The 12,690-nt window shown below is 43.3% G+C and overlaps 1 protein-coding gene across 28 annotated transcripts in view; it reads left to right on the forward strand.

Annotated features, from left to right (window-relative positions):
* Positions 1-12,690, forward strand: part of ADGRL3 (adhesion G protein-coupled receptor L3) — a 536,452-nt gene that overhangs the window by 469,951 nt on the left and 53,811 nt on the right. For all 28 annotated transcript variants that reach the window (XM_083833098.1, XM_083833095.1, XM_083833096.1 and 25 more), the window contains 3 exons: positions 114-334; positions 7,849-7,915; positions 9,329-9,420. In XM_083833098.1, the coding sequence (XP_083689224.1) occupies positions 114-334; positions 7,849-7,915; positions 9,329-9,420 (380 nt within the window). The remainder of the gene's footprint in view (positions 1-113; positions 335-7,848; positions 7,916-9,328; positions 9,421-12,690) is intronic.

Below are 12,690 nucleotides of genomic sequence, written 5' to 3' on the forward strand. Positions count from 1 at the left end.
CCCTCATTCTTATGAAACTTCCCAGTAAGAGCCTATCTGCATGTAATCTTGACTGTTGCATTAAGTTAGCATAGTACAAACACCTTCTCTTGCTCTTTTATACCTGTCTGCAGATCGCTTGTGCTGTCTTTGCTGCCCTCCTGCACTTCTTCTTCCTGGCGGCTTTCACCTGGATGTTCCTGGAGGGGGTGCAGCTCTACATCATGCTGGTGGAGGTTTTTGAGAGTGAACACTCCCGGAGGAAGTACTTCTATTTGGTCGGCTACGGCATGCCTGCACTGATCGTGGCTGTGTCAGCAGCAGTGGACTACCGGAGCTATGGCACAGACAAAGTGTGAGTGGGGCTTGGCATTACTTGGATCTGGGCCGGAGGATGGGAGAGGGGAGGACAAAGGGAAGCCAAAAGGTGAAAGCTGCTTGTGCAGGCAGCACTCAACTGGAGGGCATAGCTCTGTGTCTCCCAGTGTAGTCCATGATCATGGACTGTTCCCCACCATGAAGAGATTTGCAAAGGTGTTTTCCTGGGAAAGTCTGATGGGGAAAATTTCATCACATCATTTCATAATATCAGCAGAGGTGGCTGTCCCAAGTCTCTGCCCAGACAGCCCAAGTCTCAGTTTGGTCCTGTATCAGCAAGGTCATCCTTTTTCTCTAACCAAAGAGTATTTCTCACATAGATGATGAGACATTGCCTTCTTCTTCTTTTTCATGTGTTCTATCAAATTATTTTGCTTGGAGGCTCAGCTAGGTGGTGACTGTAGGGTACATTACCCTCTTTGCAAATCAGAACAGCTACATCGCTTACCATTATGAATATTCTTAAATATCTTCGGTATTGCTGAAGCTGGTATCAAAGCACAATTTAGATGCTCAGCAACACCGTCTAATAGAAAACAAAGGGAAAATTGAGCCTTTGATTTCTTTGCCAGCTTTGTTACAATAGCGCTAACAATGTATTTTTATTGATGTTATTTTATTTTATTTGTTGCTTTCCCTTGTCAGGCTGCCTTTCCTTTGTCATTTTAACTCAGTTAAGAGCTCGGTCTGAAGGCACAAGTAGCAATGAGCCAGTGGCGTTTCTAAAGCTCTTTTTGAGCAGAGGTTGGGTCAGGCTGTGGCAGTAGTTGATATTTTGTTAAATCTAACTGCAAAATTTTTGCCTGAAAACCTCATCGCCATATATGAACCCGATTCTTTGCAGAAGCAAATCTGTAGTGCAGTGGAGCTGCTCACGATCCATTACTGTGCCAACAGGTAGGGTCGATCCCAGCTGGATATTTGCATCCTGTTTTTTCCATGAGTGGGAGAAAAGCAACCTGAATTTGTATGTGTCATACTTGGTGGAAAGGAAATGGCCCACACAGGATGAGGGCAAGAGGGAGTTAGTTTTCAAGGAGCTCTACCAATTTATCTCAGGTAGTGTATCCTACTTTGACAGGCCTATGAGTTAGAGAAAAAGTAGCAGAACATCCAGTTGCAGTTTCTGGAATTTGTGCAGTAGGTGAGAGTGTTTCCATCAGTTGATTCCTGCTGTTCACATCCTGTCATGACAAATCAGGTATTGAAACATTCTGCCTCAATAGTCTGTTCATCCCTTCAGGCAAATTTGTTCTTGCTGTGGTGTTTCTACTGAGGACACATTAGGGCCGAAGGGACATAAGTCTGGACCCCTGGAAGGCCAGCTGAGATGCTCTTTTGCATCTGCCATTGCTGGAGCTGCATCTCCACCAGTCTGTTTGGCAGTCTGGTTGTTTAGTGCCCTCAGGGAGTAACTTGGATGACGAGGCGCAGGCTTGCTTTTCTGGCTGCCTCCCACGCTGTTCACCCCATGATTTCTGTTGCAGGAGTTAAGCACCGCAGCAATTCTTCTGCATACTTTCCCAATGTTTTGTGCTGTGCATCAAGAAAACCCATCACAGCAGCTAGTTTTTGACGAAAAGTAGCACTAAACACATTGTTTTACAGTGCTCTGTCGCTGTTGGGTATTGAGAATTTCTTGCAGTTAAAGGAATTCCTCAAGCCCAAGGTATCACTTTGGACATGAGACAACCGTGCTACATCAGAGTTTGGTTGACTTGCATCTCTCCCGTCTTTGCAAAGTCCATCTGGATGTTTTGCAGGGACAAACCACATACAAATGTAAGCTGTGACAGTTACCTGCATGCAGCAGCCAGTTGGTAGAGCAGGAACATATGGCACCTAACCATGGCGCCCATAAAGCACCATGGCAGCTTTGCATTGCTGCAACATTTCCACTCCTATAAGTGTGTATGAGTTCCTTTCTGAAGCACAGCAAAATAAACATATTCCGTGGAAGACGCTGCCTTTTCCCAGCCCAAATATTTCCATACATAGGTGGTACAAGCAGAAAGTTTAGCTGAAATTCGCTGGAGGTGAACAACAAAACTTTGCTGTCTTTGTGTTGATGAGGCAGCAGCCATATGCTTCTGCTAGCAAAAGCTCTCCCCCTCCCCACAGCATAAAGTAGTATTTCTAATGACTAAACATGTATATACAATATTTTGCAAATAAATATTTACAGAGATTTGTAGAGCCTAAAATATTTATTTATAATCTCTAATTCTAGAGTGCACAATTTTATCACGTTCTCATACTGGAAAACTAAAAAACATACAATATGTTTTGTATAACTATCATGCTCCATCTGGTTGATGGATGATGATGTATTTTTCTGTGTAATGTTATTAGAAGGGTAGAACTGATTAGAATTTGTAGTGAACTATATGCCAGGCATACATAATTTGATTGCAAGAAGTTGCTTGGTTTTGCCGGGTTTTGTAAAACATCCTCTGGAATATATTACTTGCCTCCCTCCATTATTTATTGCATTTGTTTAAGCAGGACTTATGGAGCTGTTAGTGTTATTTGTTTCTTGCCTGGCATTTGGTGCCACCCTTCATACATATCAGAAGGATTTGCTTAGACACCCCATGTAGGGTTTCTTGATTTCATTTTCCTTTCCAAATCCAACCTCATGCCCACATTATATAGTCAAAAACAGGCAAATACAGTCAAAAACAGTTCCTCTCTCTGTTTCTTTGCTCATCAGTTGGTGCTTGTGATTTTCTGCCCCGGTGTTCATATTGATATTTTGGAGTAGCTGCCCAGTAAAGATACTGTCTTACGGTTAATTATTCCAAAAATTGGCATTGATTCTTTCCCTTTTATTATTGTTTGTTTAAGAGAAGTTCAAATCACCCACAGCAGAAGATTTAGGGCTAATTAGTTCGATGCTATAACCAGGCAGTAGCGTAGCGATTACATTAAAAGACCATCCCATTCAGGTCAGTTGGGAATATTCATGTGAGCAAGCTGAGCCCTGTTTGCCCTTTCGCCCAAATTCATCAGAAATGTTGCATCTCGCCTCATTCTGACTGTCATTTCTAAAGTAAATGTGAAAAGCAGGTAAGCCCCACTGCAGACGCTGATGTCAGGAGACCACAGGTGATTCTGGCAGTGCTCACGTGAACCTCCAAGTGGACATTTCTTACAGACCAGGTCTTTTCAGCAGCACGAGAAAACCTGAGGTCTCAAAAAATAACTGGAAGCAAGCATCATGATCTGAAGGCTGTAACAAATCAGGTGCTGAATCTTAAATGGCCACATCTCAAGTTTTGCTGCAAAAAAATGTGACATCAGGATTGCAGTTTTAAAAACTGCACTTGCCTTGTCCTGTGTGTTAACCGAATCCATTTATCTCCTGTCCACATCTGATGTAATGGGCAGTGCTGCAAAATGCAGAGGAAATATCGTATTTGCAGTTGTTGTTGTTGTGTGAAAATAACTTGTGTTTAAAATTCAGTAAAAACCTGGATTAAGACTTTAGCAGCCTCCCTGTGAGAAGACCTGCTCAAGTAGCAGGCCATCCTAAATTGACAGTCAGAAGCTACTCTATATCACATACTGCCCTGGGTTTTATATCAATGCCTATTACAAATCTCAGAGGAGAGCAGCTCTGCTTTGAATGGCTCAATATATTTTACGAAACGTACTTGTAGGTATATTCATCTACTGGTGATCAAATTCATCGTGCCAGGAATCTCTCTATTGTTTCTCTCCCTCCCCTCCTTGGTATGCCATAAAGCAGGATATACGTGGCAAGAAATCCAGCTGTCATAAAGCAAAATGAAAGCCTGGTGTATATACACAGCCTCCAACTCCATCAGCCAGCTGCCGACATCACTTGCATGTTAATGTTGCTGGAAAATAGCTCCTACCAACACGGTACTTCTTGGATGGCCCCATGAACTTGTTTTATTTTCAGTGCTTGTGCTGGGTATTTGGTGGAGGAAGCGTGAGCAATGGGGATGCTGGAGAACATATATTGCACCCCTGAAAGGCACGGCTTGTTCATACATATCCCATTACCACACACAGCCAAGGAGGCTGTATGGCCATCTGAAACGAACTGCTGAACTCCCATGAACAACATGATATGTTAGGGCTCTTCGCATTTTATGGTCCAATGGCAGCTAATGATTGTTTATTGGTTATATTTAATACACACCAGGGATAGTTTAGTATTTGATTTCTCTTCATGCAGAAAATCGAGCAAACTCTTTGTAGTCTTTATTACTTCGAAAAAGCTGTAGGTGAATATAGCGACTTGTCATTGTGGAAAAGGAGGAAATTAAAAAGTAAAGGAAAGCAGCTCCACGGCACTCATTACAGGCACAGCACTGACTATGCTGGTGTGACTCTTCCTAACGGTAATGGGCTCTGGAGCAGCGTTTCCCCATCCGCGGATGTGCAGATAATCTGCTCTGCATTGTGCTGAGCCCTGAAGCAGCTCATTTGCTTAATGGCAGCAGAGTATAAACTTGTAATAAGCAAGTCCGTGCTCACAGTGCAGCTGTGCATGGGGGTCAGAAGTAACTCAGCAGCCCAAGATTAGCAACTTTTTGGAAGTGAGTTGCCTGATTGCTTCCTTGTTTCAAGGAGCTCATTTATGCAGCTCATTGTGCATGTGGTTTTGTCTTTAAGGGAAGAAAAGCTCAGTGTGGTACTTGTCTGATTAGCAATTTACATCTCTGCAACAGAATTGGCAGGACGCCTGTGTTTTGATGTTTTGTTCTTAATTTGCATTTTTAATGAGGTAGGACTTAAATGGGTTCAGAGTTGCACCGCTCGCCGATGACCACGAAAAGCCTGGCTTTTTAAAATCCCCGTGTGGATTAGATGCAACCCTGCAGCTTTCAGTTCAGTTGCCCGGCACTGACTGTCATACAAAGTTTCGTAGAAAGTCAATTTTTTTATTCAAACAAATAAAAAAATCGCATCGCCTTCTTTAAAGCGTGCAGAGAGGCGAGAAAGCCCATTCTGCTTTTTTTGCAAGCTGCGTTCTCATTCTTGCTCAGATGGATCTGCCTCTCAGGGGATGGGGACCATTCTGCTCAGTGTCTGCCCCACGTGGCTGGAGAACAGGACCTTTGCATGCCAGCATAATGAATCCCTGACCTACCTTCTTGGCTGCCTGCCATCCACGGGACCCCTCCATCGTCACCGCATTGCGCTGCATAACCACAGGGACAGCTTTTTAGGGGAAAGCAAGAAAGTTCATTTGGCTAGCAGGGAAGGAGCCAGTTGCTTCCCACTTCTTTGCTCCGCCTGACACAGCTTTTCCCTCATCTTGTTGTATTTCAGTCCTAGGATCCGTGGGGAATCCAGAAGCTGGGATCTGGGATCCCTCCCAGAGGCGAGGCAGGACGTGGGTGTAGGCAAATAGGTGCAGGTTTTCCCTGTGTCCCAATCTATTCGTGATCAAAACCAGATGCATCAGCTGTGACCACGTGGCTAGCCAATGTGTTTTAAGAAATGGAGACAGGTTTTATGCCTTTTGTCCTCCATTGGCTTTCTGAGAAGTGTCTTGCACTTCATGCCGAAGGAAAACTGAGTGGTTGGGCAATTGCAATGCATCGTGCTCCCAACTCCCATGCAGCAGGGCTGGGGGATTTTGTGGGTGATAAATTTGCAAAAAGGCTCAAAATATTGACATTAAAAAAAAAAAAAGAAACACCACTGGGTCCTCTCCCACACACATTCCACCCAGCACTTGTATCAGTGGGAAGAAGTTGTGGGGCTGTCTATTTCTCGATTTATGTTTGGCAGCTGAGGCATAAGCACTAGGTAATTTTTTTTTCCCTGTGGGATGGGGTAGGTATTAAGACTTAAATGTCCCATAATGCGTGAGCTGCTGCTATGCAAACATCTTTTTTCGTGGCAGGGGGACTCTTTACAGGTACTTCATTGTCTCTGAAACCTCTATTCCTCTGTCAAATCTAGTTGCAATTGGCTGACATTTCAGGCGTTGTTATGGGTGATGCACAGATGTCATGATCGCATAAACCCTTTCCTATAGGAAATCAGGCTGAAATACTTTAGAGTCAGTCGTGTTGCTCCATCACCAGCTGCATCTAAATCACCTTGAACTTCAGCAGCCGTGGAGGAAACAAGATTTCCATGCAATCGCTCTGAAGGCCCCTCTGCTTGCCGCTCGCATCACAATTTGGATGCAGTCACATTAAGATTTTTGATGAACAGCTGCGGAGTCAGTTCGGGAGTGGTGTCATGGAAGTGACTGTATTTTAATTTGTGATAAATACGGGTATGATCGTAAACATTGATACATCTTTAAGGCTGCTGAGACACGAAATGTATATAGTCAGGGAGGGAAATGGGAAGCTTTATCTACATCCTTGAATTTATTCATATCTTGACTTTTCCCAGCCATTGAGGCTCAGGGCATGTTTTATTCTCTCAGCAGAAGACTCGTGTTGATCTCTTCTGTGGGGCTGCTGGCACAAACCTTTCTGCTTGTTTCAAAGTCCATTGGAAGGGAAAAAATTCAGCACATGCACTAGAGCTGTCATTTGTGAGAATCGCTGTCTCTTCCACCATGATAAATTCATATATACAGTTCCTGTCGCTTATCTAATTATGAAATTTCGTTGGACGTTTAGTATAAGAGTGTTTTTACGCTTTCTTAGTCCTCTGCGTATAAATGGAGCTGTGATCTGCAGCATCGCAAACACGACAAGATATTATTATTTTAAACATCATGTGAAACTTTCTTAGAATTTACATTCATCTGTCTTGTAACCAGTCACTTCCATTTTATCTTCCTGTCGCCTGGAATGAACTAGGAATGGAAATGTAATTTCCCAGGGGCCTAAAAAATGGGGGGAGTATTAAATGCAGCTGAAATTAAGCGATTAATAATTTAGTTTTAGGCCATGAATCAACTTCATGGAATAGCACAGACCATATGCAATGCTCGAAACATTAGTGGAAACAAAACACTCTGGAGGTTCAGGGAAATAAAACGCTCTAAAGAGGAAGTTGCTGAACCTAATTAAACCTCAGCCTTCTGTTAGCAAAATCGTGCTTCCTGTTTGCACCAAATTTGCTCCGATCTGCTTGATGGAGAAATGTCATCTCGCTTGACAGCTGACAGACAGCTTGTGTTGCATCAGGGCTGGAGAGGAAAGCTGAGCTTAAAGCGAAGAAGCTCCACGGCTGCTCATCGGACTCCTTCCTTAAAAAAAAAATGGTTTTAAGATTTTTTTCCAACTGACACAGAAAGCTGTAGCAACTAGGCCTTGTGCCATTTTCCCCCTCCTTTCTCCAGAGGTAATTATCTTACTCCATCAATAGCACTGTCAGAAATTGGGCACATAATTCAGCATTTAAATGAACAAGCAATGTAATATTTCCTGTCTCCCACCAGCGTGTTTTGCAGCTCACATTCTTCTCTGTCACTCGCTCACTCTTGATGTATGTCCTGGGTGCAGTCCTTGAATGCCTTCTCTCCCCTGTGTTTCATTACAGATGTTGGCTCCGACTTGACACCTACTTCATTTGGAGCTTTATAGGACCAGCGACCTTGATAATTATGGTAAGAACTCCTAATTAACTACTCCATCTCTCAGGTCAAGAAATAAAACTTTTGCTGTCCCTTTACTCTGTATCTTTAATTTACACAGATTAATTTGAGAAAGGCATGTTCTTCTGTGACCCCACCTGGCACAAGCAATTAGATGCTCGTTACGGGAGGCTCTTTGCATTGTGAAACACTTGATCAGAATAGGGAGGGGAGGGCATGTGGTATGTGCTGTGGACACTGCCTCAGAGCGGGTGCTCAGACAGTTTGGTTCGTACTGCTGGATGCGTAGCAGTGCCAAACTGCTTTGGTGCCACTTGCTGTCCCCCCTTTTGACCTCGAATAAACCTGTGTATGGATCCTGCAGAAAGGGAAATCTGAGGTGTGGGGGATGAAATAAAGCCCAAACTGGAAGAGAGGTTTTATGGGGGTTTTTTCCTCCCCTGCAGAAGTTGGAACTCCTGTGACTTCACAGTTAGCACGCTGCCAGCGTATCAGCTAACACCGCGGCAAGGTAGAGCACACAACTTTAGAGACAGCTGGAGTTTTCTCAAACTTTAATCGCTACAATATGGCTTAAATAAACCATCCGTTGTTTTGAATAGCGAGGGTTTGGCTAATGCAGCAAACCAGGCACTCTCACGTCAATGCAGACATTGTCCCTGGTTCTCCGGCAACTGGGGGCCTGTTTAGCAGCCCTCCGCATCAGGGAGGGGGCTGAACCACTAGCCAAAACTGTTGTGGTATTTTTTTCCCCCGTAAGCAATGCATTAATGAAAAGATATCTTCCCTTTCTGATAATGTTTAAAACACTGGTCCGGGCTTTTGGAAACTCTTTTCCAGGAACTGGTGGCCCTATTAGCACTAAAGCATTGAAACAGCATCATGTCTTTTACTGAACAAATCAAACTCTTTTTTTTCAACTTTGAATTGTGCTAAGCATCATCAACAATAGCAATTTCCCGCCCATCTCCCCTATTAGAACATACTTAAAAGACAAAGTCACAGAAATTCACAGAAAAAGATGGGTTTTGGGGGTTTGATTTCTATGGGGCTAGCTAAGCAAGAAGCTTTGAGTGACTTTTTGCAACACTACACCTCCCAGACACAGACGAGCCATTAGAGCAACTGCTTTTCATTTTCTATAACGTCATTTGAAGCACTACAGTTGATGTTGGAACCAGCCCTATATCAGTAACACACCTGGCACCACAGCTTTGGTAAAGCTGTGGCATCGCTGCTCCGCACTCTACAGGCCAGGTCACCTTATAAAACGCTTGGCAATTTTCTGTGATTCAGTCTGTATAAAACTGTAGTGAGAGCTAATTTTCTAAAGCAACTCATCTGTTACAGAGGAGAGACTGACTTTCTCCCCATCACGTTCTGCCGTGTCATGTAACCATTTTTTTTCCCTTCTCTCTTTTGCAGCTTAATGTAATCTTCCTTGGGATTGCTCTCTATAAAATGTTTCATCATACTGCCATACTGAAACCCGAATCTGGATGTCTTGACAATATCAAGTAAGTGGTTGTCTTTTTTTCTTTCTCTCTGCCTCTTTCTTTCTTTTGCTGTTTATACCCCTGTTCTTCTCTGAAGGCATACAGGGGAATCAGCTCTGCTGACAGCAATGATAATAAGGGGCAATAGACTGGATTACAGCGCTGCAGAGTGGTTTCTAATGGATACCAACAAGTGGCTGATGATGAAGGACTGTCTTTGAAGTGACTCAGCTTGCATTAGTGTTCAGTCAGTGCCTGTGGTGGCATTTTCCATTCAATTTTGCATGAAGGAAGCAAAGTTACATTTGCTGTCCTTGAAGTAGGTAACCTCCTATTCCCTTTACATAAGAGGAAATTGTGCCCAGTAATTACCAGGTAATTATTGCAGTTTCTACAGGGAAGGTGTTGAAACTATTGATCATTACTATTTCTCTGCGGTGTGAGCACAGCCTTGCTTCTTTTTTGTTTATTTTGGCCACTGACAGATTTAATGACCCAAATTCTCCACACAACCTGATTAGTTTCAGCAAAGCTACCAGGGTTTACCTGGGGGTGCCCACAGCAGAGGATGCACTTGCCATCCTAGGCATGTTTTGCCCTTGACATGGATGATGTCTGAGCCAGGGCATCTTACTGTCTAGCAAGCTGCCTCATTATATTGATAGAATATTAGTTTCTGCCAGTTCCTGTTTATCCAAGTACTTCTGGCTTTAATTACTTGCTTCGAAAATATGACTGGGATTTCAGGTGCAGTGCGTGATAAGATGGGGAGCCGGCTAATTAAGAAAACCATCTAATGAACTTCAGGAGGAAATTGTTGGCGTCAGTGCTTTAGTGCACATCCAGGAAAGAAGCGTGTTTTGCAATAATGCTGCTGGAAGTTGGTTGTCCCTTCTCTTCCATGACAGGAGCAGGAGAAGAGGCGAGAGGGGAGCTCGATAGGAAATGACTGAATAGCGCAGTTGCAAGACGATTCTCAGCAAGTTGTTGTTAATGCTGAGCTGCTCTTGCAGATGTTGCTTTAATTCAAAGTAGATCGGTTTCCCCTTGAAAAACTCCCCAGCAGGCAAGGCTCGCTGTGCCACTGGCATACCATGCCATGGCATGGTCTTTGGGGTGAAGTTTTTATATTTAGGCTCAGCTTCTTGCTGGAGGGCTGGAAGGAAACGGGACCAGCTCCCTTACAAATGCAGGAGACCTGGTTTTGCAAGCATGCAGGCACAGCTAAGTGAGTCTGTGATTTTGTGAGTTCAGGGACCTGCAGGGTGTTCATCTGCCGTACCTGTCCCTGCCCGGCTTGTGGGCAGGCTGCTCTGTGGTGTGTCGCTGTTTCTCCTGCCGTCACCCAGCTGTAAGACAAAACTGCAGGAGCAGTCCCTCCTGGATGTCCAGGACTGAGCCCAGCATGACGGTCTTTCATTCGTTTCAGACAGACTTGGATGAGGCGCTAAAGGAATGGTCCATTTAATAACACTTGGGACTTGCAACGTGACTACTCGTCATGCATTAGTGCTATGGGGTTGTGTGCTGAAACAGTCTTTCTAAGGTTACCCACACAAAATCTGTCTAGAAAGCCATTCAGGATGACATTTAAATTAAAAATTGGGGAAAAAAATCAACTAAAAAAAAATACCAAAACCCTTATAATTAAAGCAGAGATAATAATTGCCTACTGAATAATCTTGCTTGTGCTAATCTGTAGTATCTTTGTTTAAAATGCCAGGAATCTATACAACCAGTTATGTCAATTACCATGTCATTGTAAAATATTTTATAGGTTCTTTGGCAGATGAGTGTCTATTCGTGATTTGACTTCATTAAAACATTTTGAAAACACAAGCAATTAAAACTCTTTAAAGTATGTTGCTGATAGCCTTCCAAACATTTTGCTTCACTACAAATGATTTTTTGTTTAAAAAAAAAAGAGAGAACTTAAAGTAAACTCAGGAGGACCCCAAGCTCAGCCAGAGTTTATCAAAACAAGATTTTCAGAAGTGAGTTGATTGCAATTTATGAAAACCTAAGTAGAAATTAGATGTTTAAGTTTCTAAATCAAAGTTATGTGTTATCGCAATATCGGATATACTTGAGTTAGGGGAAGGTGCAGATTTTTAACAGAGAGGGGAATTTACCTTTTTGAGATAGCTTTCCTAGAGATGTGAGGGACTCACCATCTCCAGAAATCCTTTAGGTAGGATCACAGTCTTGTTCTAGGTAAGAACAAGATCTTCCTAAATCTTTTTAGAGGTGACCAGAAAGAGCCTTTCTGAGCTTACCTCTGTGGCTTTACAGGGTCGGTCAAAATATACCCAGATCTCTTTCTCTATATGCACGCTGACTTCAGTGGCTCTCAGTGTGGTTCCAGAGCATTGGATCTTGTCTTGTCAGTTTGTATTAAAAAAAGAACAAACCAAACCTAGGGCCTGGATTGGAGGGCCCCTTGCTGTGATCTGCATTTGACAGCTTTACGGCACATGGGGAGCTGAATGGGAGTTTGTTCTCCCAGTTCATTTCCTAGCACTGCTCTGTGTTGGGCTGTGGCGAAGCTCTTGCAACATAAATCCTGAGCCAGTTCAACAACAGCAAAATACTTGATTCCCTGTGGCAGTGTAAAAATAAAGGCCATAAAATATTTTAATAGGCTGTTAATAAGAGCTCCTGCAATCTGGTGCTTGCCTATGTCACTTTAAAGGTTAGAAATACATTATGAAGTATAGAAAATAGAGAGCCAAATAACTCCACTTAAATTAATGAACTTGATAAGGGATCAGGTGTCACCTGGGATACCTTTAATTACTGCACCAACAGAAAAGCCATTCAAAGGGCAGTGCCTGAACCAGATGCTGTGCAGCTGAAAGATTTGTAGGCACTGTGCAAAGTTGTAAAAATAAACTTCCCTAACCTTCAGGAACAGGCTCTGTATTATTGTGCCAGCATGGGAGAATCTGACATTCCTGCAGTGGAGTGCTGGGTACCTAGGGGTTACCCAGCAAGAGATTCAACGAGTAAATAGCTGGTTTACTTTTCACCCACATTAACTTTTCCAGCTTAGCCCAGCACTTTGGGGAAGGACAAATCTGTTGTTGGGTAGGCACAGTTAGTACTTCTCCACTAGAAGAGCATCCTGCGTGTGTCAGGTGGGTATTGAGCCAATTCAGGGGGTTGTACCCCCTAAAAGAGTGAGGTTCCTGCTCCAGTCCTGCTTTGCAGCCATGTGGTTTCTCATGGCGGGGTTGCATTTTCGGAGGGAGAGGCTTTATTTTGTTTGTATTTCCATATCAAAAATTCCCG

This window comes from Anser anser, assembly GCF_964211835.1.
Source record: "Anser anser genome assembly, chromosome: 4".
NCBI lineage: Eukaryota > Metazoa > Chordata > Aves > Anseriformes > Anatidae > Anser > Anser anser.